This window comes from Linepithema humile, chromosome 2 (assembly GCF_040581485.1).
Source record: "Linepithema humile isolate Giens D197 chromosome 2, Lhum_UNIL_v1.0, whole genome shotgun sequence".
Taxonomy (NCBI): Eukaryota; Metazoa; Arthropoda; class Insecta; order Hymenoptera; family Formicidae; genus Linepithema; species Linepithema humile.
The window spans coordinates 20,144,813-20,167,550 of record NC_090129.1 but is presented as its reverse complement, the minus strand read 5'-3'; the positions used below and the strand labels follow the sequence as shown (position 1 = coordinate 20,167,550).

At 39.1% G+C, this 22,738-nt stretch overlaps 2 protein-coding genes across 8 annotated transcripts in view; one reads left to right on the top strand and one right to left on the bottom strand.

Moving 5' to 3' along the window:
- Positions 1-22,738, bottom strand: part of sm (smooth) — a 176,714-nt gene that overhangs the window by 4,411 nt on the left and 149,565 nt on the right. The window contains exon 12 of one of the 7 annotated variants that reach the window (XM_012378935.2): positions 14,821-14,930. The exons of 5 other annotated variants lie outside the window; for them this stretch is intronic. In XM_012378935.2, the coding sequence (XP_012234358.1) occupies positions 14,869-14,930 (62 nt within the window). In that variant the 3' untranslated portion in view covers positions 14,821-14,868. Of the gene's footprint in view, positions 1-14,409; positions 14,931-22,738 lie in introns of those variants that run through there. One more of the 7 variants, XM_067348599.1, reaches the window with a different exon arrangement.
- stum (stumble) overlaps positions 1-22,738 on the top strand; it is a 24,747-nt gene extending 2,009 nt beyond the window's left edge. Inside the window, exons 2-9 of the mRNA XM_012378927.2 lie at positions 4,969-5,025; positions 5,413-5,801; positions 6,042-7,695; positions 19,137-19,403; positions 19,994-20,213; positions 20,563-20,689; positions 20,810-21,004; positions 21,294-22,738. Of these exons, the coding sequence (XP_012234350.2) occupies positions 5,426-5,801; positions 6,042-7,695; positions 19,137-19,403; positions 19,994-20,213; positions 20,563-20,689; positions 20,810-21,004; positions 21,294-21,421 (2,967 nt within the window). The 5' untranslated portion in view covers positions 4,969-5,025; positions 5,413-5,425 and the 3' untranslated portion in view covers positions 21,422-22,738. The remainder of the gene's footprint in view (positions 1-4,968; positions 5,026-5,412; positions 5,802-6,041; positions 7,696-19,136; positions 19,404-19,993; positions 20,214-20,562; positions 20,690-20,809; positions 21,005-21,293) is intronic.

Genomic DNA, 22,738 nt, shown 5'->3' with positions numbered 1-22,738 from the left:
GGATGAAGATGTGTTTTGTCTTACGCATCGCGTGATGCATTCAAATTCGCGTCGGTTTCGCCACTACAATTTCTTTCGTTGCAGTGAAATTGAAGTTAAATAAAATTCTTTACATCTTCTATTAATTAACAAAAAATAGAATTAATACACACAGTTAGAATTTCAATACTTAAAGAAAAAAGTATTTTAGATATCTTAGAGAGTGTTTAAAGTTTTATTAAAGTGTATTTTTATATTCGCATGCAAGAAGTTCAATCGCACGCTTGTCTATGCGCGAGAGTTTATATTTTATGATCTTTTAATTAGCGAAAAATATATCGTTTAAACGAATTTCTTTTGTCACAGTGTTACAAATATATTTAAATATATATACGGTTTTATATTATTTTATGCTATCTAAATTTTAATAAAACACATCAAAAGAGTCACTGTTTAAAAATAAAATATAAATTTTGATGATATAAAATTGAGAAAAAATTACATATGCATTCTTAGCACAAATTTATACCTATTTTGTTTCCTACTGTTTAATGTGCTTGCTATATCAAGATTGCTTACTGCAACAATCATGCGAATTTATAAGCGACGTGCAGCGCTTTCGAAAATCGCATAGACTTGCGAAACCCGAGTTTCCAAAAGTTTTCTTGGTTATTTAATGGGCACGTATACACACGGATATTATTAAAGTTCCGCGCGAGAAACTGCTTTTATGAGAGGCGCGGTCAAAAACCGGTACACCTGGATTTGTAGAGCGAGGAAGTTCCGAGCGGCGTAACGTTCGCGTAATACCCGATCATTTCGAGCAAAATGGTCGGTGCAGTCCTACATTAATTGTTACGTGGCATGGCAAACGTATCGTTTCCCGGTGCAAAACCTGTGCGTCAACCGCAGCATCAGGAAGAAATTCCAGATTAATAAAAGCCTCGTTATTACGCTTTCGAAACGGAGTAACGTTATGCTGGTGATATTAAAAACGCATTACAGTTAGAACTACTTGGTGTCTTCTTTACAAAGAAATGCAGATCATACATCGGATTCTTAAATGCAAATTGCGGAAGTGAAATGTACTCGGAAAAAATATTGCAGGATCGATGAAAAGACTTTTCCAAGACATTTTAAATACCATTATCTATTTCAGATCAATTCGCAAAGCAAACTTGTTGTGACAGTAGAAAGTATTAAAAAGTGCAGAAATATAAAATAACATATTTAAAACATCCACATAGAAATAGAAAAAAAAATGAATATTTAGTTGGACTGAAAATTATCTGATTAAAAACACACAAAGCTTAATAATTTTCTATTTTATATGTAAAAATTAATTCTTTTGAACATTGTGCAGCTTCCCTAAAAATAAAAAAAATATAATTAGCAGTTAATCAGCGATTTCACAGCTGATTAAAAAATATTTAGTAGCTGAAAAAGAACTCAATAACGTCTGTCAAGCGAGCGATCAACGGAATCATAGCGTTTCGCGAAAGAATCAACAGTTACGCAAATGTTCCGTCGTCTGGAACCTCTCCGGTCGCTAAACGCAGGTGTAAAGTCGAGTCGTTGACCCCGGAATTCGCGTTTTCCATTCTCCTTTGAGGCGCGAGTCGATTTATGATCGGCTATGTGATCCACGCGATATGTGCGATTGCGACAGAACGCGTTATTGCAGCGCGGCTGCACGGAAGAAAAAGAAGAGGCCGCGGTGAACTCGCGACTGTTGTGTGTGGAAAGCGCGGCAACGCGATCGGCGTGAGACTTAATTGAACATTGTGCAACGGATAGTGTTTTTAATTAAGGACGTGGCTTAGCGCGCCTCTTCCTCGACTTTGTCACAGCGAATCGGTGACCCATCGCGCGCGGTTTCATCACGGCGAATTGTTCGTGCTTTTTCGGTCACGAGAACGTGAGAAAAAAAATCCTTCGAGTTTGTGTGTTTCTAGCGCTCGATTACTCCAACAAGATTTCAAGAAAATCAAGAAGGTGTGTTAAGTAAATTTTCACACAGTTCGCATTCATATGAGCAACTTGAAATTTTTTGAATTACCTAGAAAAAATTTTAAATATAAATAAAATAAAGATAATGATTTTTAATATTACAGTCAGATGTCAGTGCACTTTGTCGCGCTCATAATTGGTGGCGAATATTCGACATGAGTTTACATGCTTTTGCTGCAATTTATGTTCGAGGCTGTGGCGGCGGTCACTTCCGAACGCGCGATGTTCTTATTTAAATTTAAGCGTCGGACTCGTGATCGATTAGGGTATTCAAACAGTGAATAAAGGTCAAATCTGCGTGCTACGTGGAAGCACGGTATTCGAACAAACTCTATAGATCAGTTCTATGTGTTATATGCCTAGTTACGCTATTTGACGGTAAAAAGTCGAGCGAACGTCGTGTGTGAGCTTAGTTTTGTAAATATACACATTACATAGTTGCATTGCAACGTAAAACTTCGTGCATGGAAGTTTAATACATGAAGAATCAAAATTATGTAAAGCGATGAAGATACTATCGATGAACTTTCAAGATTTCAGTGACGTACTGAAATAAACGTATCTCTTCCTGCCTGATATCTATATCTAGAGATATAGATCTAGCCATATCTATAGACGCGAGATAGCCAGAATATATCGGATAATAATGGCGCATGCGGTGGATCCACAAATATGCAACCTGTCGCGCGGAATAAATTAAAGACATGAAATAAGCTGTAAATATTGACCTTTGATCTCATCGCATGTATCTAACACAAAACTGCTCGATCTTCACTTCTTGCGCTTTGATGTTTACCGAATCAAATATAATTCTTATATTAGGTAATAAAAATTTAGAATCGGTCTTGCCCAATGCTTGATGCACTGTTAAATAGAAGTGAGATTTAATTAGAGCGAAAGTTTGATTCTACAAGCCGATAAAATCGATTTCCATCTTTCGCAATTGTCTTTATTGCGATTTCAAACGCAATGCAAAAAAGATAACGCTGGCGTTTTCATATTTTATGATGTTGCCGGCGTAAAAAAACTGTAAACTAAAGACCATTGGTTTTGATAGAAAATAATAATGAACTTTTTTTTTCTCAATCTCCGCGCGTTAAATGCGGCGTAGCCGAATAATGATGGAAATCTCGAGTTTCAACCTTCATAATGATAATAACAGGCACCTCGTCGCTTTTATTTAATGAGACAATTTGGAGCTATGACGAGTGAAAGTACGTACTCGAGGATCTTCTGTTATTTCGAACTCTGTATACTTCATATCTTCCTCATGAACAATTACTGATATACGATGGTAATTACGTAGAGTGCATCAGTATGCCTAAGCGAATGCGGAGAATTGTGGAATTATGGAAATCATGAATTTATTGTCGAGTCGTGAAATTCACGGCGCAAGCTTGCGCGAATGTTCCTGCAAAATTATATAACCAGATCAAATATTTTCAGTTAAATAAACAAGCGCATCGGATAAATTCTATTTTTATTTAAACATGATTAAAAACTCGAGAAACTGGGCTTGAGAAAGAATTAAAATAAATTCAGCTAGAAAATTAATATTTGATATTTTTGTATTGAATTTTTCCTGCAAATTTCGATGCGATCCTTGCGCACTTTAGCGTTGTCGCATTTTCGATCCCGGTCCGAAGGTATAATTTGGCTTATGTACTTATGTATGTTTCCTATTTACGATTTAAGGTAACTAATCGCGCTGGAAACTACCACTTGCACGCGTGCTTCGAGTCCGCCCTCGCGGTTTTACAATTTACGGTGCATTCATGCTCGTATTCGCTCGTCCATTGATTCGTGGCGTACAACAGTTGTAAATCACCCGGTGGCTGTTGTAACAAGCGGCTGCACGGTAAATTACAGCACGGACACTTCCCACTCGTCCCGATCTAAATCTTACTCGCAAATAAAATATTCGCGGTCAATAGAGTGAAATGTATAGCCGCTTCGTCGTTTAAGTGCTATTTAGAAAACCTTCGTTCACTACAGTGCATTAATTTCAACAATACAACGGCATCTTGCAAAATAATTAAAATAACGTATCTTTTTCATAATATTCTCTTCGTGTAAAAAGCAATGAAAAATTCTCAAACTGTAGTTTTTCGCAGCAGCAGAAATTTCTCGACCGTTTTTATTTTGCAGTGATACTGTTATCGTCATCACGCGATAGGTCGTGTGGTCAAGCGTTTTTAGTGATTAATTATTGTATTTTGCGCCTCGACGAATTTCGCAGATACGTCGGCGCACTGAACTTCTTCTTTTATTATCGGAGTTTCAGCGTTGCGCGACGCATCACGAATGTAGTTCAGCGGCGTCCTGGTAAGCGCGAAGAATTCGCTCAGGCGATCGTCTACGAGAGCGTGAATAACGCGCGTTCCACGTATCCGCTGAGAACATTTTTATTGCCGGGGCGCGTGCTAAGCCGCACAGAACGAATAATTATACACTCGTAATTGCCGACCGCTCCTTTTTCATTTGTAAAGAGAAGAGAAACATTTCGAAAAAATTTGCCTACAATGGGAGAGTCTCACGGATGTTCTGAACGGTGAAAGATCTGCTATCAATGTAGCGCACAATAACATTGTGAAAACCTAAGTGTCTTATCAATCCATTCTTTTCATTGACATAATATCTCAAAGTAAAACCGACATAATTGAAACAATTACGATTCTAAGATAACAATAGAATTAACGGCATTTTTCTTCCGTTTTAATAATATTGCGTACATAGAAAAAATAAATAGTTTGTTTTAGTTCAAGTTTTTTAATGCTGTGCGCGCGAACAATCGATTGATCGGAATAATTGGGTGATTATTTCTACTCTCTGTCCGAGGATTTTCTCTGTCCGAGATGTCATTGCGCGGAACCACGATTTCGCATTATCTCAATTGTTATCGACATCAAAATTTCTCCGTTTATTTGCAAGATAATCATGCACTCTCTCTTTCTCAGTAAAGATTTCTATTCTTTCCAGGTGAGAGTAACAGCGGATCTTGGCGTTCACTTCAGCGATCTGCATGAAGGACACCAGGTACACAGAAACGTGTATAAGTTTCAATTAAAATAAATTTCAGAATATATTAAAGCATAAACTTCTACTTAGAAATATATAATCAAGTAAAATTAATCTTACTGTGCTTGCAAATATTATTATTCATCTAAAATAATATTTTAGCAGAGTGTTTATTGTTATCAATACCATAATTGTATCAATTCAATTCAAATTAAATTTTCATTATCAATAAAATATTCAAATAACATGAAATCATAACTATCTTCTAATATTTCAATCGATAAGATATAAAACATTTCCCTTTTTTCATTATTTCAATGTCAAATCGCGCAGAGCTCTCGTCAGTTCTCTGCGAATTAATGCAATTTAATATTAATGTGATAATTATTTTCCAACGAGAGATAGGACCTTGTAAAGGATGAGAAGGACCGATCATGACGGCCACGTCGCGCGGCAAGGCCCGCCGCCTTTTCGGGTGCTGGCCGATACCACTTACCTGTCGCCGATGCCGCCCCCGGCGGCGCCGCCGCCGCCGCGCGCCCCCGAGCCCTACAAGGTCGCCCCGTCGTCGACGTCCTACAGCAGAGCGCATCGTCGTTCCAGCTTCGTGATACTCGCCGAGTCCAGCCCGGCGAGTCCGGAATCCGAGAATACGTCATCCACCTTGCCTACGGGCAGAGTCTCGCCGTTCCGCGGACGTGGCTTCAAAGGGCCACCTCCTCGCTCAATGTCGAGACCACAGTCGCCGGAAGTCGCCGGAAACGGACGTCGGCGCGGCAGAGTCGAGCGAAGGGGTAGGTTCGAGAATTTATTAAGACGAATATATCGCCTAAAATTCTCAGGAAGCTCGAAAGATGTTTGCTTCCAATATTTTGAGGATCAATTCCTCGAATTTCTTTCACAATACAGATTTTCTAAAGAAATTGACAAAGTTAATAAAAAAATTAATAAAAAAATTCACAGATCTTATATCATTTTGCATAGTGCGCAATCAGTTAACAATTATGCCTAAATCGCTCGTTCATTTCTTGCAGTCTCAGTGTCGCAGCAGAACAGCCCCAGAAGAAGCTTGATACCGCAGCCGACTTACCGTCAGCGATCCACCTCCTTGACGAAGGACACCGAACGTTCACCATCGCCGAAGATAGGTCGCCGAGTTGACTCGAAGACGCGATTTAACGTCTCGAACTCGCGCGGTCGACTGAACGCTGCCGATTCGAAGACGCGTCTGAACAGAACCGACTCCCGGAGCCGCACGAATCTCATCGAACCCAGGACCCGTTTTATCTCCAATTCCACCAGCAATCTCAACGGCAACACGACGACAATGCGCCGACAGATGACGACGAAAGCGTCGACGCGGCTCTCGCCGATCCAAGGAACACCGACGAAACCGGAGAAAACGAATGTGAGAGGAAAAGATTCCTCGAGATCTCCCGTGAAGACATCGAGAACGTCACCGCAGAAGAACAGCACAGTCGCGACGCGAAGAGATAATCAGAATCGAAACCCCAGCAAGGAGCGCGTCGTCTCGCCGTCGAAGATTCCTTTGAAGAACAAAGCGAACGGCGCGTCGTTGAACACCGGCAGGTTCATCACGATGCCCGAACAAAACTCGGAGAGGTCCAAGAAGACGGACAAAGCTGTCAGGGAAGGCAAGGGCAACAAGCAGGTCGGCCAATCCGTTCAGAATGGCCGATCGTCCGAAGTGGACGTTGTATACGAAATGGAGATAGATGAAACCTTCTCGGGCAACGCGGACGAAGTGGATCTCAGGGACCTCTTGAAGCAAACGTCGCAGGCGATCGGCACGTCCAGCGAACGTCTGGTGAACACCACGACGACCACGGCGGTGCAGCCGCTGCACATCGACGCGAACACGCTTCTCACGGAGCGCAGTGACGGCTCGACGATGAGTCAGTCGAAGGAACGAATCGACGTAGCCAGATCTCCTGTGCCCAAGGACGCGTCGCCGGTGCCTGCATCGACGCAGAACGCGGCTTCAACGAGCCAGAAATCCGCGCCGTCCGCCGAGAACCAGTCGGCTAAAGCGAATAATGCTGGAAACGACAAGAAGGATCCTTCAGCAGGCGCGGACGTGGGCAGCATCGGAGGACACTCGAAGAGCGGCAGCGTCGGTCAGAGCTCCGCGAAGAACGTCAAAGTGAACGGCGAGGGTACGTCAGCGGCGATGACGCCGGCGGAGACCAAGAGCGGCTCCGCCGGCAGCAAGGCAGCCACTAATCGCGAGCTTCCGGCGAATGATAAGATGCCTACGGTGATGGAGAACGAGTCGATGGTTGCCAAAGCAGGCCAAGAAGCGGAAGTGAAGACCGCGACGGCGAACAGCGCGACGGCGACGAACAACGCGACGAACAGCGCGGCGAAGAGCAATAACAGCGTGAATCCCGCGGCGGGTGCAGTAAACGCGAGTGTGAACGCGAGTGGTGCCGTGGTTCGCGCGAGGAATGAGAATCGCGGCAGCGACGCGTCCTTGAAGTCGTCCACCGGCGTGTCCACGGATTCCATCGAGAGCGTGAGATCGACGGACACGGGGGTGAGCGTGAACACGGTGCGGGGGGTGTCCTCGCCGAGGGAGAAGACGGGCGTGCACATGGAGAAGCGATCGCAGGAGATCGAGACGCTCAGCGGCAACATCGTCCGCGTCGAGCAGAACGGAGAGCCGGCGTGAGTAAATTTTTATTCTATCTTTTATCGCGCATCACGCGCGCGTTATAACGCATTCTATATTCTGCTCGGAATAAAAGTACGTGAAAAGTATGCAAAATTACATTTTCTCGTCGTCAAAGTAAAATGTATTTTATTTAATTGAATTCGTGAAAATGTGTTGGCTTTTTTTTGCCTGATGTGCAGATTTTTTGGTACATCAAAAAATCTCTACTTCGGATAAAATAAATGGAACCGACAGGAGAGATTTCTTGCGTTGATGTAGAATTATTTTTATGCGCAGATTTTTCGCATGTTAATTTTAAAATGCTTTCTGAGTATTACTTTCTTTCAGAGAAATTTTTACTTTTTGATTATGTCTTTTATGTTTGTTATCTTTTCCTCAACTTTTTAGCTTCAACATATGTTTATTTCATTCGAAATGTAATTAAGTGTAATCAACGTCAAGAAAGAATAATAGCATGCGGACAAAAAAGTGTACCTAACGCATAGTTGATTAATAACGTTAATTCGTTGTGCGATAATTATGCGTTGTCAACGGATGAAATATTGATACGCTGCAGAAAAGTATATACATTTCCGCGGAGCTTCGGATCTGTATATTAATGAAAGAGAAAAGAAAAACAAATTCGCGATTATTAAATTCATGAATCTTTTTCGCGAGTTGCGTGATGCATTGATTAAAGTTTACGCGCGTGAGTTCACTTATTAAGTCACGTTGTTATCGCCCACGGGCAATCGATAAAAAATTAAAGCCATTTGCCCCGAATGTGGTCTGAATTGCGGATATTAATGGCACTTATGATGGATCAGAAGATGCAATTTCTGCGGATTCTCGCGCGGGAGGCACGACAACAAGGCATCACTCTCAATTAAAGGAATCGCGTTTTCGTGGCGCGATTGTCTTGCGCCGAAAAGAATAGCGGTGACCGTCGGAGTCCCGAAGCTCTTTAACTCCGCGTCACATGCAATCGCTTTAAACACGATACTCGTTTTTAATTTATCGCGATAGATATACGCGATTCTCGAAATTTTCCAGAAAAGCACGAAATTTTGAAGATAGCAGTACGTTATTTTTAAACGTAGAGCGTAGGTCAAGTTTTGAGTCTTAATATAGAAAGAGGCTATAGAAGAACAGATATAGGCTTCCGCGGAGCTTTAGCTTCATATTTTAGCGAAAAAAAAGTGAACTCACGATTATTGAGATCTCTTTTTGCGAGTTGCGTGATGCACACATCGATTAAAGTTCACGCGCGTGTGTTCTATTTAGCTAAGTTATCAGGATAGGCACGGCGAGTATCGTATTCGGCCATCAAATTATGCTCTCACCGTTATTCGCTTTGCTCGAATGGGATCTCCTTCGATATAAATCTAAGATTGTTGTTTCAAGGAGCGGCCCTACCACATGAAATGATTAGTCGCGCATTTCATCGCACACCATAATAATAGCTTGAAAACTAGGTCTCTCATATTGCTATACTACTTAGCTTCCGTAGAATGCAAATGGAATTCTTTTATCAAAATGTAATAACTTCGATCATACAGCGTTCGCGAATTAAACACACCGAAGGTCTTAAGAATATTTTATTTGGAGAAGTCAATGCAAAAATAAACTCATAGTTTCCCTGCTTTAAATATCAAGACTCTCGGATCTTTTGTTTATTATAATTCCGAGTAAGAAATAAACATTGCGTCAGCGCGCGAAAGGCGCTTGTCATCATTTATCGAGGGTGTTCCACAGGCTTTGGCCAAGTATATCTCATTATGCTTCTGGTGTATTATGTTTCTGGCGTATGTACATGGCAAATCGCGCCGTTCGTTACACCGTGTAGTATTGCAGTAATTTCGCGGATATCTAAAAGCAAATCGCAGGGTAGTTGCATTACTGCGCAGTTATTAATTCATCGTTCCACGACGCTTCCAAGTTCGTGGCGTTTTCGTACTTCTCAAGACGCCGCTAAACTTAATTATGATCGCGTGATTTATGCGGCTCCGCGAGATGGTTGACGAGATAATTAATTTCGGCAATTAGCCTGCCGGTTAATTTATTACACGTAGCCGCACTTTCGCGCGGCACTCGCGCGTTGTTGCGTTTAATTAATTCCTTCTCTTAAGCAAAATTAAAAACGTAATAAATCGCCCCAGATCCTTGAGATTACTAATTTCCGCGATAACTTTGGCGAGTTTGGCGATGCTAAAAATATGGAAACAGGTTGACAATTATAGAAACTACCTTCAGCCGTATAATAAAACTTGATAATTAATAGAATTAATAATTCTAAGCAGTTTGTCGACTTTTGTGCTACTTTTATAATTACCATCTAAATACACTAATGATTTCTCAACGTGTGAAACTTAATTTGTCCGAATGATAGAATATCTCAATTTTTCTCTTTCGTTCTCCTTTCTCTTTGAGTAGTTTAGATTTAATGCTCGGCTATAGCGAAAATTTCACGCTTACGGGCACTCAGTGACGTTCTATATTGACCGTTTTCCATAAAATGTAGATACAAAGCCGCGTCCTGTTTTGAGAAAAATCTTCGGAAACACAGAGAAGTTACTTCCGCGAACGATTCGACAGGAACTAGCGTGATGCTATTTTATTATCGTAGAATGCGAGCGATGCCCGCGAAATGGCGAACGTGCTTCCGCGGAAAGTTTTCGCTTCGCCAGCCAAGACACGAGCAGGCCGAGGAAGTTCTCGTCCTATCTACAGTCGCGCGAGATTCAAGAGTTCCTTCACCCCGGCCAGTTATAAACCTCCACCTTCGGTCGAAGCGGCCGAGGTGTGTCTATCGATCGTGCTAGGATTTACATCGACGAACCACCGCGGACTAGCTTAAGGGGATAATAAATTAAAATCCCTGAACTATCCTTCTTCGCCGTCATAATGGCCGCCATCCTGAGAGGCTCGATACTTTAATAAAAACACCCTCGACTTTGCAAGGCTTTCTTCGAAAAAATATCGTCGACTCAACACAGTTGAGTTGCAACCGTTGCAACTTCTCGTTTTTACGATAATCGAATAATTCGGGTGGTTTATCTTAAAAATGGTACATAAATTAAATTGTAAATTTGATTAACTTAATATAAAAAATAATTATTAATTTTGTATTAAAATAAAATTACTTAGAATATGTGCAACGTTGTGATATTGTCTCTGTTTAGATATTTTTAAACGAAAGCTCTCAGGCGTTTTGAAAGAAGTGAAAATATTTTAAAAAATCCTAAATATTTTGAATTCCTGAAGAATTCTTTTCCGCCAAAGATCAGTCTTTTAAAGCTAATAAATTCTATTCTATCCAAATTCATTTAAATTCATTCAAACCGATTCTACGATCTTGATGAGATTTTCAAAACTTACAATTAATTTAATCCAGCTTTTGAATAATCAGATTATTTAAATTCCTCTTCCTACAATTTTTGAAATTAGATTTAATGAATAATTAATGAAAGTGCGCTAGATACGCCGAGGGTACATTGCACCTCATTCATTATTTATTACATCCACATCTGCGTGCGTCGATCAATTAGGACATCGGCGATGATCAGCTTCTCGACGTCGCGGTGTTGAGTTAACGTCTCGCGCGCTGCTTGACCGCTGGGCGATTATTATTCCCGTAATTGCATGGAGATTGAATTCTTTCTACGCGAGAGATTCCTGCGTTGTAATTTCGTGCGATATTATTACCGACCGTTACGTTCCAGTGACTCACAAGACCGCAATAGCGTGACGGTGCTGCAAGCTCCTGCTAACGCCGTATTGCGAACATAACTTAATCTGGTAAAACAAATTCCGGAAATATTTTGAATAACCGCACGCTCTCGGCATCGACTTTGAGATTTTATTGATTCGCAGTATTTCAGACTCCGGATGTCCTCGCAGAGCGTATCTCGTTATTAAAGTTTTACACGGCGAGATATTCCATGAGAGTTCACGAGTTCATCACATACACATATGGCGAAACTTTTCACTATATCTCCTCTAACATAAAGTTTAACTTGCGCCCTGTTATAATCCTTGCGTGCACATTTTGAAGGAATGCGCCATTTTGACGCGAGAGAAATATCTTGATTCGACGAAGGAGGTAGCTCTACAAAAATTGTAAATTACTCAGAATCTATTGCACTTAATCACGCAGCGCGCGCTAGAAGCATAGGTGAATCGATATGTCTATTTATAATGCATTATACCACTTTAAATTATCTCTCTTTAATGATCCAACATGTATTTCGATATTATTTACGTTATTTAATTATTTAGTATCGTTATATATTTTTTTATTATTTTACTAACAATTTTCAAATTCTCTGTATTATTCAAGCGATTGTTTAGCGAGAATTTAAAATAAATAAAATAATACAATTTTCTAAATTCAAATTTTAGCTAAATCAGACCATATTTAAAAAATGTACAGCAAGAAATATTTTTTTAGCTAAAGAAAATGTTTAAACAATATGTATGAAGAATAATACAGAAAAAGGCACGAATATATCTTTAACTATTCGAAGAATCTTGTCCCATGAATTTATTCCATAAAAAATCAAGGATGAAGATACGAAAAGCCCATCCTTATATATCCTTCTATATCTGGCGATTGATCTCGCACGCGAGCCAACTCGACCACGACGTCCCGGCGATTTTTGTGGAACGCTAAAACTGTTTTTACCACAAAGATATGTCGCGCTGCGTGGAAAATGCTGTGTGTGCGCGATCGTTCACGGCAAAAATACGGCGTTCTACTTTTTTTGCGAACGACTTCCTCGCGGTATATCTTTATGACGGGAGAAAATAGGACCACTCGTATTTCTTTCTTACATCCATCCGGACTTCCGATCGTTGTCGAAACACTTTTTACACTGCAAAACTTCATGTGATATATTTGTGCGGTAGCCATGTTACATTTTTGAAAGTTATAATCGATTACACCATTCTCTTCCGGATAGTTGACGACTATATAACTTTTTGCGAATAACAATCACCTATGTAACTTTTTTCCGGCTAACAATTAGTTAGATAACTTCTTGCGCGAGCAATAATCGATTATGAAATATTTATGCAAGAAAAGATACCTTCAATTTACGCTATTTATATAACAACTTTATGAAAATCTAATTAAAGTGGTAAGAATTAAGGTGCAGAACCAAGTTATCGGAGAGTGATTCGTCTAATTGAATCGCAGGGTAAACCGCTGACCACAAATTTGCACATAATGCCATAATAGGCTGCTATTAGATACTAAATCTCGCTAGTAATTCGCAGCAATTTGAATTACTAGTAATACTCGTGGCAATTTTTACATATGTTCTGTAATATATCCATGCACAGATTGTTATCAAATCTATTTCCTTAAAATTAAAGGTTTTGATAAAATTAAGAAAGAAACTGTCAATTGGCAAAATATTAACTCACATCATTTAAATTATTCATAGTTTATGCAGTTATGAATATTTTTACTAGATAATATTTTCTAAGATAAGTTTTTCCCCAATTTTGTATAATTGGCATCAGAATTATAGGATTTTATTTCATAGATAATTCTTACGGATTTATTTCTTATAAATATTTAAATTAAAACTAATTAATTTAATTACTAAAATGTTAATGTAATATTCCATATTTTTTGCTGAATACATTATTATATTTTATACGTTTAAACTTCGTTTAAACCATTATCGTCACTTTCGATTTATATGAACAAAGAAAATATTCATAGAACTTACATACTAAGAAAAAAGTGTCTCATCCATCCTGTTACCAACTATACATCAATATTGATCAAACCTATATCGAAAGGATTTCCTCGAACATCCCCTCAAATTGGATAATACGCGGCTCGGTTTTCAGGTTCGCGCGCGAATCTTTTTTCCTTTTCGCGAGCAACAATCGGCGGATTAGAAGAAGTGCCCTCGCGCGGGGTGGGCTTGGGGTGTCGAGCGTCTATAAAGAGAAACGAGAACACACAGGCCGAGTGAGTGAAATACGGGTGGTGGCGCAGATCGACCTTGGCCGCACGCGACGCGCCGCGCCGCGACGCCCCGCCGGTCATTTCACGTTATGTCGATTTTCGGACCTCCTCCGACACATGTGATTTATCCGATTTGCGATCCGTCATCTATCAGTCGAGAACGTTCGTCCGGACGTGACAAACTTCTAAGCGAGACGTTGATCGAAGCGTTTGTTTGATCATTATCTTTTCAATTTTTTTTACCGTCAAGATGTAACGCGCATACAAAAAATTTCTGTTTTATAAGCAAGAAAAGCTTTAAGGATTGATGATGTTAAGCAGCCGCGTAGGAAACTCTTTAACAAATTCGAAAGAATGCGGCGAGAGAGCGCGTTTTGTTGCATCACGCGATAATTCGATTTAGTCGGTTGATCTGCATCCGTTGAGTCATACACGGTATTGTAGAATAAGCAGGTACAAGTACCTTTTTGTATAAAATATATAAGGTATTTATAAAAACTTGCGAAGAATATGACAGTAAATTAATTATTGCAGCATTATATATTCAATTAATTATTATATATTTGAAGGACTGCAATTTTTAAGTAAAAATCATTTATTTATTTGTCGTAAGAAAACTAAAAACTTTTTTTTTAATTAAAAAATCTATATCAATTTATCTTACATAAACTAATGTACAAGGAATGAATACTTAAAATGATCTAACAGGATTTGTCTGACCTAGCGTCGGGTTTTCTACTGAATTGTGAATTATGTCGATTTTTTGCGAGAAAATCATGTTAATATATTTTTCAATATTACAACAAGATAAAATTAAATTTTCTAAATATGTAATTTAATTCTTTCGTATAATTAATTAAATAAACCGTATATCCTGTTACTCGATCCTTAAATAAACCATACAATATCGGTACATGTGGCCGCGTGCGTGCCTCTTTTCATCTTTATTAAAGTATTCTTGTGTTTTTTATGTAAACTAGCGGCCCATTTCCCACAATTTGTCATAATTGAACCGCTTGTTGTTAGCATGCGGAAAACGTCACGGTATGTATCGCGTAACGCGAAAATGTCAGATACAAGAGTGCGTCATTAAAGATCGAGCGAAACAAATTTCAATGCAATTTGCATAGAGTTATATACTACGTTCTCTCCTTACCTTCTTTCCTTTATAGCATATTTTAATCACTCGCCCAGATTAGATTAATTACATCCTACATCCTCGTGACCAAGAATACGTCGGAACGTGCGTCAGAAAGATATAAGGATCTGCAATGTTAATCGATATTAGAATAGTTTCTAATTTTTACACGATGCCAAGAAAATTTATAGAAATAATTCGTGTCAAAGATAAGAGCTTCCTTATTATCGGACTGAATACTTCAATTTTAATTTGTGCCTTGAATATTTCTCGTATCGCTCCTTTCATGCATCAATTTACGTCGGTATTAAAAAACTATTTTTAATCCTTAGGTAGCATAACGCAAGCCATAAATAAATGAAACCTGCATGCATTTTTATTTGCATGCAACAATTAAAAACATGAAATTGTAATTCGTCCGCATTAATAATTCGAGAATGTAATCGAAAAGATAACAAGCAGATTACGAATAAATTCGCTTTTGCGTTATGGAGAATTGTGCGTATCAATTTCCATGTACTATTATTTTTACATTAATTTTAATCTTACAGTTCTCTTTTGATATTTAAACAAAGGGCTTTGTTGAATAAAATCTACTAAAATCCCGAGAAAATTATCTCGCGTGAGATTCTTAGCGCATATTTATTAACAGGAACAATTATAGTAACAATGAAAAGGATCTCCGAGTACGTTGAAAAATCTGCTCAAAACTTGCCAGGAAACATATTACATTCCATTAGTACTGGATCTTTTGTAATTCAGCCGTTCTTTTGTTAATTTTGCTGGTCATCTTCCTATTAGCGTTTAAATGCGTACATTTAGCCGTAATAGAATTTGTAATTTCCGTTTCTTTGATAAAATGGGCAAATGGATTTCTTTCCTTAAATTTACAAAAGAAAATATATTAATTTTTCGTTCAACAATATCTTTTTGATTCACAAAGACAATTTCCACGGTGATACTGACATACCGCAATCATTACCGAAACGCACGTCAACATTAGGGTCAGTCGAGCGTGCCGTAATCACGAGTCAATCACTTCTTGCCCTTCGCGCTCCTTCGTGAACTTCGTTCACGTGCGTAAAAAAATTTCAGAGATTGCTCCCGTTACATTTATGCGACACGGCACGAACGGCAACAAGCGAGGAATTGTAATTTTATTGCCACGACAGTTATTAAAATTTGTGCGAATGATAATGGCGTTCGCGCGACACGAAACAATTTCGCCGCCGTGAATTTGAAGTATGGCATGCATTTCGTTGCGTCCGAGTTTGACTTTCGGAAAGAGCCGGCTCGCATGCAATCCGACTGAAACTACATCTTTAAATCATTTTCGCAATACCTGTCACATTTTCTCGGTACATATATTATTGATTTCGTTTGCATTTAATTTAATATTTAATTCTGTAGCGGAAAGTTATGCACGTTATTAAAAAGTATATATAATCACATTTAACGCAAAAATGTTTACGCTGAGTTAATTAAATTACGCTTAAGAGCTACATAAAAAAATGCTAAGTAAATTCAACAATGAATAAACAGGAAAATAAAAGTTGCGAGAATTAGCACGCATTATTCCAGACACAATGCACGCATTGTTACAGCAATGCGCGCGAGATCGATCTGGCAGATTATAATTAAATTACGGAGAACGCTCGTTGAGCAACGAGCGAGTTGCGTCGCGTAACGCGTATTCAGAGATCCACCGGAAGTCCCCAGAAGACGCTCTGATTCCCAAGACAATCCGCGCGCGCTTCAGGGTCTTTCTGGATCCATGTAGATCTTCCGCTCTCATTAGTAGTGCAATTACGAACGGGAAAGTGTTCGACACGGCAAAATTACCTACGCCGTTGTAGATCGCGGTATTTGCGCTTTAACGACGCCGCATTTTGCGCGAACTTTCAGCCGCGTGCATTTGCTGCCACCCTTCTCGCCTCCACCTCTCGTTTTCTCTAATCAGCGGCGCAAATGGATACGGAACTTTCAGACACGTACAACTTTTAATGGTTTTGTCTGGCGTGTCGTGAGTCGTCATGCAGTTGTGTAATCGCGTTGGCTTGCCTTTAGTATGCCACCGGGATTTTTAGAACGAATTGATTTTAGAGGAATTTCCTTTCCTGTTGCAGGAACATGCCAGTTTTATGTATGTTTACATATGATAAGCGTACTTTCCAGGTTTTATTTCTTGAAAATGAAAGAATGTAAAATAACACAAAACTGTAAAAAAATTCTTATGCATGTACATATATGCACCAAATATCGGTAATCAAAGTTAGATATTTGTATGAATGTCTCGTCAATGTTGGATTCTTTTTCTATATAAAAAATACTCGTTCAAGACATTTAAAATAATTCAGTGTATAAAATGCATTTACGAACGTAGAATGCAATTTACAGCAACGTAAGAGGACTACACCGTTTTAGCATAATTTTCTCAGCACATAGTAATATATTCTACGTTGTAAATCGACGATGGAAGTTAAATAGCGTCGTTACTATGTACTTATTTTACCATTATTATTACTGTTCATTAGTATTCACCAGATTATGCTCGTTATAAAGTTTACGATGGTGAGCTGCAAGAATTTTTCTTTCTTTCGAATAATTTAATTATATAGATCCTAATTAAAAATTGTGCATTAGTCTTTTTGCCGAACGATGTAGACAGAAATGTATTCAGAAAATTTCCCCGTTACATCTCCAGAAATATCATTATCATTCGAAGAATTCTCGAAACTTCGCCCAACACAGATGAAAAAAATTCTAATTCTAAAATAAACTCGTGATCAATAGGCTCATAATCCGGCAGCAATCGCCCTCCTTTTGATCAGCGAAAGTGCTCGCTCTTGTTTAAGGGTTAAGGTGACGACGAATTACAAGCGCGGCTTTAAAGCTGTATAGTCACCGGTCGACACGCGCGTCGCCGGCGCGACGCTGGACACGGACGGGGGAAAATCGGCCGCGTTGGCCGCCTTGAAAACCGGTCGGTTAAGGTAAAGAACTTCGTGTCGCGCGTATCGATTTCGCGGTCAAGCCAGCCTCGCGGGCGACGTAAAGGGGCTGAAAATCTTCGCGTGACCGGTCGTGGCCGGCCTCTCTTTCTCTTTCTCTCTCTCACTCTCTCTCTTTCTTTCTCGCCCTCGCCTGCCACCCTCGCGGCCACGTCCTGCCGCGACTGCGGCAACCGCAATCACTGCCCGAAGTCACCTGAGGCCGGCCGCTGGCGATGGCCACGCGTTGACTTACGGTTGCGTTCCCGTTTTCCGTCCGTCGACGATCTTCTCGCGAACGTCGTCGCTCGATTTTCAATCCTACAAACGACTGTAAATTTTTCGCCGATGTTCCTTCTCTTCTCGCCGCGACTCTATCGTCCGCGCGTTTATCGCAGTTTTGAATTTTCCGGCGATCCCACCATCGACCAATCGCCCCCGGAATTTCTGAAGGTTGATTTTGCATCCTGCGAAGGAGTTGCGAGGTAAGAGCTTCTTCCCGATTGCGATTGCGTGCGCGGACAGAGGGATGGGACTTGCGCGGTTTCGGGGCTGCACCGCAATGGTATGCGTGCGAGCTTCGCGCTGTGATTAGCTTCGTGTGCGCGGATCTTCCCTTTTTCGTGGGCGGGTGGGTGAGAAGAGTCACGAAACATACTCTACGTTGCGATAATTAATATAGAATAAACGCATGCACTTTTGAATGCGCATTTATGCACAGAGTCTGTCTGCTGTCATCGCCTATTTATTCAATTTTAAAAACGCTCTCAAACAGACAATTAAATCGCATAAAGAAAAAAAAAAATTCTTATTATTGTAATAACGTAAATACGTTTATACTTTGACGTAAAATTTACGCTTTAAAATAATTCCAAATCTTATGTGCTTTGAGTAAATTCGTGTGCCCTTACACAGTTAATCAATACTTTCTGATATTACTATACATTTTACGCATGACTCATACATATATATATATTGATGTATATAGGTGCTAATGGTCTATGCAGCTAATTCAAAATCGATAATAATCTTTTAGGATTAAATAACTGCAAATTTGTGATACAAAAGGCGAATTACGCAAAAAATTGATACAAATTTTTAATTGCTCTCTTATTTTATATAAAACTCGTTCGAATAAATAAATATATTCAAAAAGTACATAATTATAGGTATAATAATTATGTATTTTTGCATAATGCTATCAAAACTTACTATTTTTAAAAATATTTTATAGATAATTAATAGATGAACATGTAATATATAAGTTAATTAATCATAGAAATCTATGTAATTTTACAAATTATACCTCAAAAATAAAAATCTTGATCCTGTTTTCTATCGCAGGGTCCTGGCTTCTAGCAACGAGAAGCAACACGATAGTGAAAAATTGCTGGCGCGTTGGGGAAGGTCCTTGAGTCGATACTGCAAGTGCTGCTCCAGCATGAGATGCCTGGCTTGCCGCAGAGACCCCAAGGGTCTTCTGTGGACCAAGAATAAAGGGAGGGCGATGGTGATCAATGACACCCCGCCGCCTGTTGCAGCGACTGCACTCGATGCACCGCCACCAACGACAAATGCGTCTTGGTGGTCGAAATTGAAGACTCGATGCAGGTAGAATATCGTATCGTTGAATTTCATGCAATTATAAATTTTGTAAAGTTTTATCTCCTCCCGTTTTCTTCGTGTTTTATCAAGCAGCTATTATATTTGCTTTACCATTAAAAAAGCAATATTTGCTTTACCTAAAAAAAAAGCAATATTTTGTTAATAGAACGAAAAATTTAAAGACAATATAACATAAGAATATAATAATAATTTACAATGTTTAATCATAGAAAAAGAACTATGAAATTTTCTGTGAAAGCACCATGAATGTGCTTTATCGTAACGAGTTTTAATCATCTCGTCGATTACTTTGTAACTTGTTATCTTTGCTTAGTGAGTCGTAAAACTTATTTCTCGAACTCGAGTTTTTTTGCAAACTTTCTACCCTAATAATATTATCCTACTACTTCTACTTTGCTGCTACATCTATTCAAATTAATCTATTTCAAATTTTTAATTCCGATTTTCCGAAAATTATTTCAGAATCTTTTTGACGCCTTTTCAGCTTTTGCGTTATTTGATTTGAGAATTTTTTTATATGCAAATCTTAAAAATGACCAAGAAATTACAAATTACGTAACATTTTTTTTTAACAGATGCGGCCGATTGCGAGAGATCAAGTGTTGTACAAGAAAATCGAGAGTCGCTCCTGCCGAGCCTACCGTTTGCTGCCCGCCGGAGAGGAGATGCGGTGCGATCTGCCGTCGCGTGTTCGGCTGTTGTAAATGTAAACGCAACGCGGACACGCAACAACGCACAAGAAATACACGTGCCAAGCACAGTCTTACGAGTGTAGCTCCGCCGCCTTTATCGGAAGTACGTATATGCAATCATCAAAGCAATCGACTATTATGCACTTTATAAAGCAAACCAAAACACTACTTTGTGTCTATCATTTATTCGTAAAAAAAATAGCAACTTAATTTGATATTACTATCTTTTTTATACATTCTATGTTTCTCAAAGTGCAAGCACATAAAAAACCCACGTGAAAGAAATAAATAGCCAAGTTCCAAACTGAGTAAACCATTATTTTAAATGCAAGTGCTTTGAATATTGGATGTGCAACAAAGTGGAGTTTTTGGTCTGCCTGACAGAGATGTATAATGCTCTAAAATTGCGCCACGTCATTTGTTACTTCTAACACGAAAACTCAATATCGCAGGAACCGAAGTCTAAGCTACCGGACGTCCTAGTGGAGCACAATTCCGTCATGCGCGGCGCTATTCCTTGCTTGCCGGTTCCTCTCGCCTGGTTCTGCCTAATGTGGAATGTCCTACTACCGGGCACCGGTACGATTCAATCACTATTTTCTCGTAAAAGAAAGCTATTCTCAATTTTTTTATATAATTTATTGCAATATCCTAACATTAATATCAGTATTTTTTAAATATTTAATCGAATTCGTTTAGGAACTGTTTGGAGCGGCCTGTTCAATCTGTGCACTGGACAACCGAGATTTTCTGCCGTTGCCGGAATGAAATCACGACTTGGTGCACTTATTGTTAATCTTGTTGTCGGCGTGGGCCAATTGTTTACCGTTCTGTTTTGTCTCGTCGGATGGGGTTGGAGCATTTGGTGGGGCGTCAACATGGTCCGCTTAGCTAGTAAGCCTTCTAATTTTAATGCGATAAAACTATCGCTTAATTTTCAAATTACCAACTATTTAGAAAAAAGTATTGGTAGTTAATTCACTTGGTAAATTATTTAAAATAAAAATAATAATCTATCTTTCATATTATTCTGAGCTTTCAATGATTGATTAAATCTATTTAAAATTGACTATATAAACTCTATTCTTAAAAAATATATTATTAATCTACACACTTTGTAATTCTCTCTAAAATTCTCAAGCTCTAACGTACAGCACGATATATAAAGCGTACCAAATTGCAGGGAAGTACAAGCGGTTTAGAGCTTCGGAAGCCGCCAACAATGATCCTGAAGCTAGAGGAGGCGAACCAGCTACCATGCCTCCCGGCGTGCCGAGTCAAGCCTTACGAGAGATGGAAAGAGCACGATGATGTATTCTTAACGAAGAGGAGAGCACAATTATTCTCCGATTCTATATAAATTTTTTGTATCTCGTTCGGCAAGTCTTTGCGCTCCGCGTGATATCAATCGAATTGCAAAATATCGTCTGTACGAGAAAAAAAACATTGCATTGTACTGGCGCGATCCGAATATCTTGTACAAACAGTTATATATTTGTGAAAACGATATCTAAATATTTGTAAGCCGACGAAAACTTTTTTCCCAGTTGCAATTGAGTCACGATGGAAAGTGAAGATTAATTAAAAAGCTTGGAACAATAACATGCTAAGCACGAAACAAAGTTGCTAAACGGACAGTTGAAAAAGGCCGTGATTTATTGAGACGAATATTTTACTCTCCTTTTTCCTCGCGACATTCCTCGCTATCTCTTGAAGAAAGGAGATTTTTAAAAATTGAATTTATTAATAGGATCTGTAAATACGTTATAAGCTAAGAACTTTTGGTATAAAAATTGTCTCTCCATATATATTTTAGCATGTTATTGCGCCAAGATTCAATGAAGAATATCTCGAAAGGCGACATCGCCGAGATATTCTTATGCAGGATATTTATAAAGTCTCTGCCCTATTTTGTTGAAATTAGGGTTATCGTTATTCAAGCAAGTAATTTTAGAAAATTGTAAAGGAAAATTGGAGCTTTTTGTCTCAAAGAGAGAATTTCGAGAATTCCAACAATTCTGCTGTAAAAATACCGCTTTCAGCAATTCTGCTTCAAATTTCCTCCTTGCAGAATTCAAATAAATATTTGTACAAAATAGACTGAGACTTTGCAAGCGTCCTGTATTTTTCTACGCAGTGAAAACTTTCGTTCTCGTCGACGAAAGGTTCAATTTTTGTAAAACCGGCGCTTGTGCGCGCGAAGTTCGCGGCCTACCAGAATCCGAAGACGTCCTTAAAGATTAATTGCTTTCAGTGAAAGCATCTTACAATTAGCCGAGCGTTCTTTCAAAATGTACTCGTTGCGTCGATGAGGATAATTTACGGAAAGCGGATCATTAGCGACGATAGTAATCGCGCCGTGATATTGAATTAAAGCGCCGTTGAATAGGCGTTCGATTTATATATAATGGCTAACATCGATCTTCGAGGAGGAATTACCGCAATCCTCGAAGACGTGGCCTCAAAACGTTATCGACGGGATAAGTGCGTTTTGAAAAAACGCGCTTTATATTTTTACAAGCGCAACACACGCATACGTACGAGTACTCTCGACTCTATCCAATTAAACTTATACTTACGATTCTTGTAAATATGAAAATATATTACTTACATCAATTTGTAATGCAA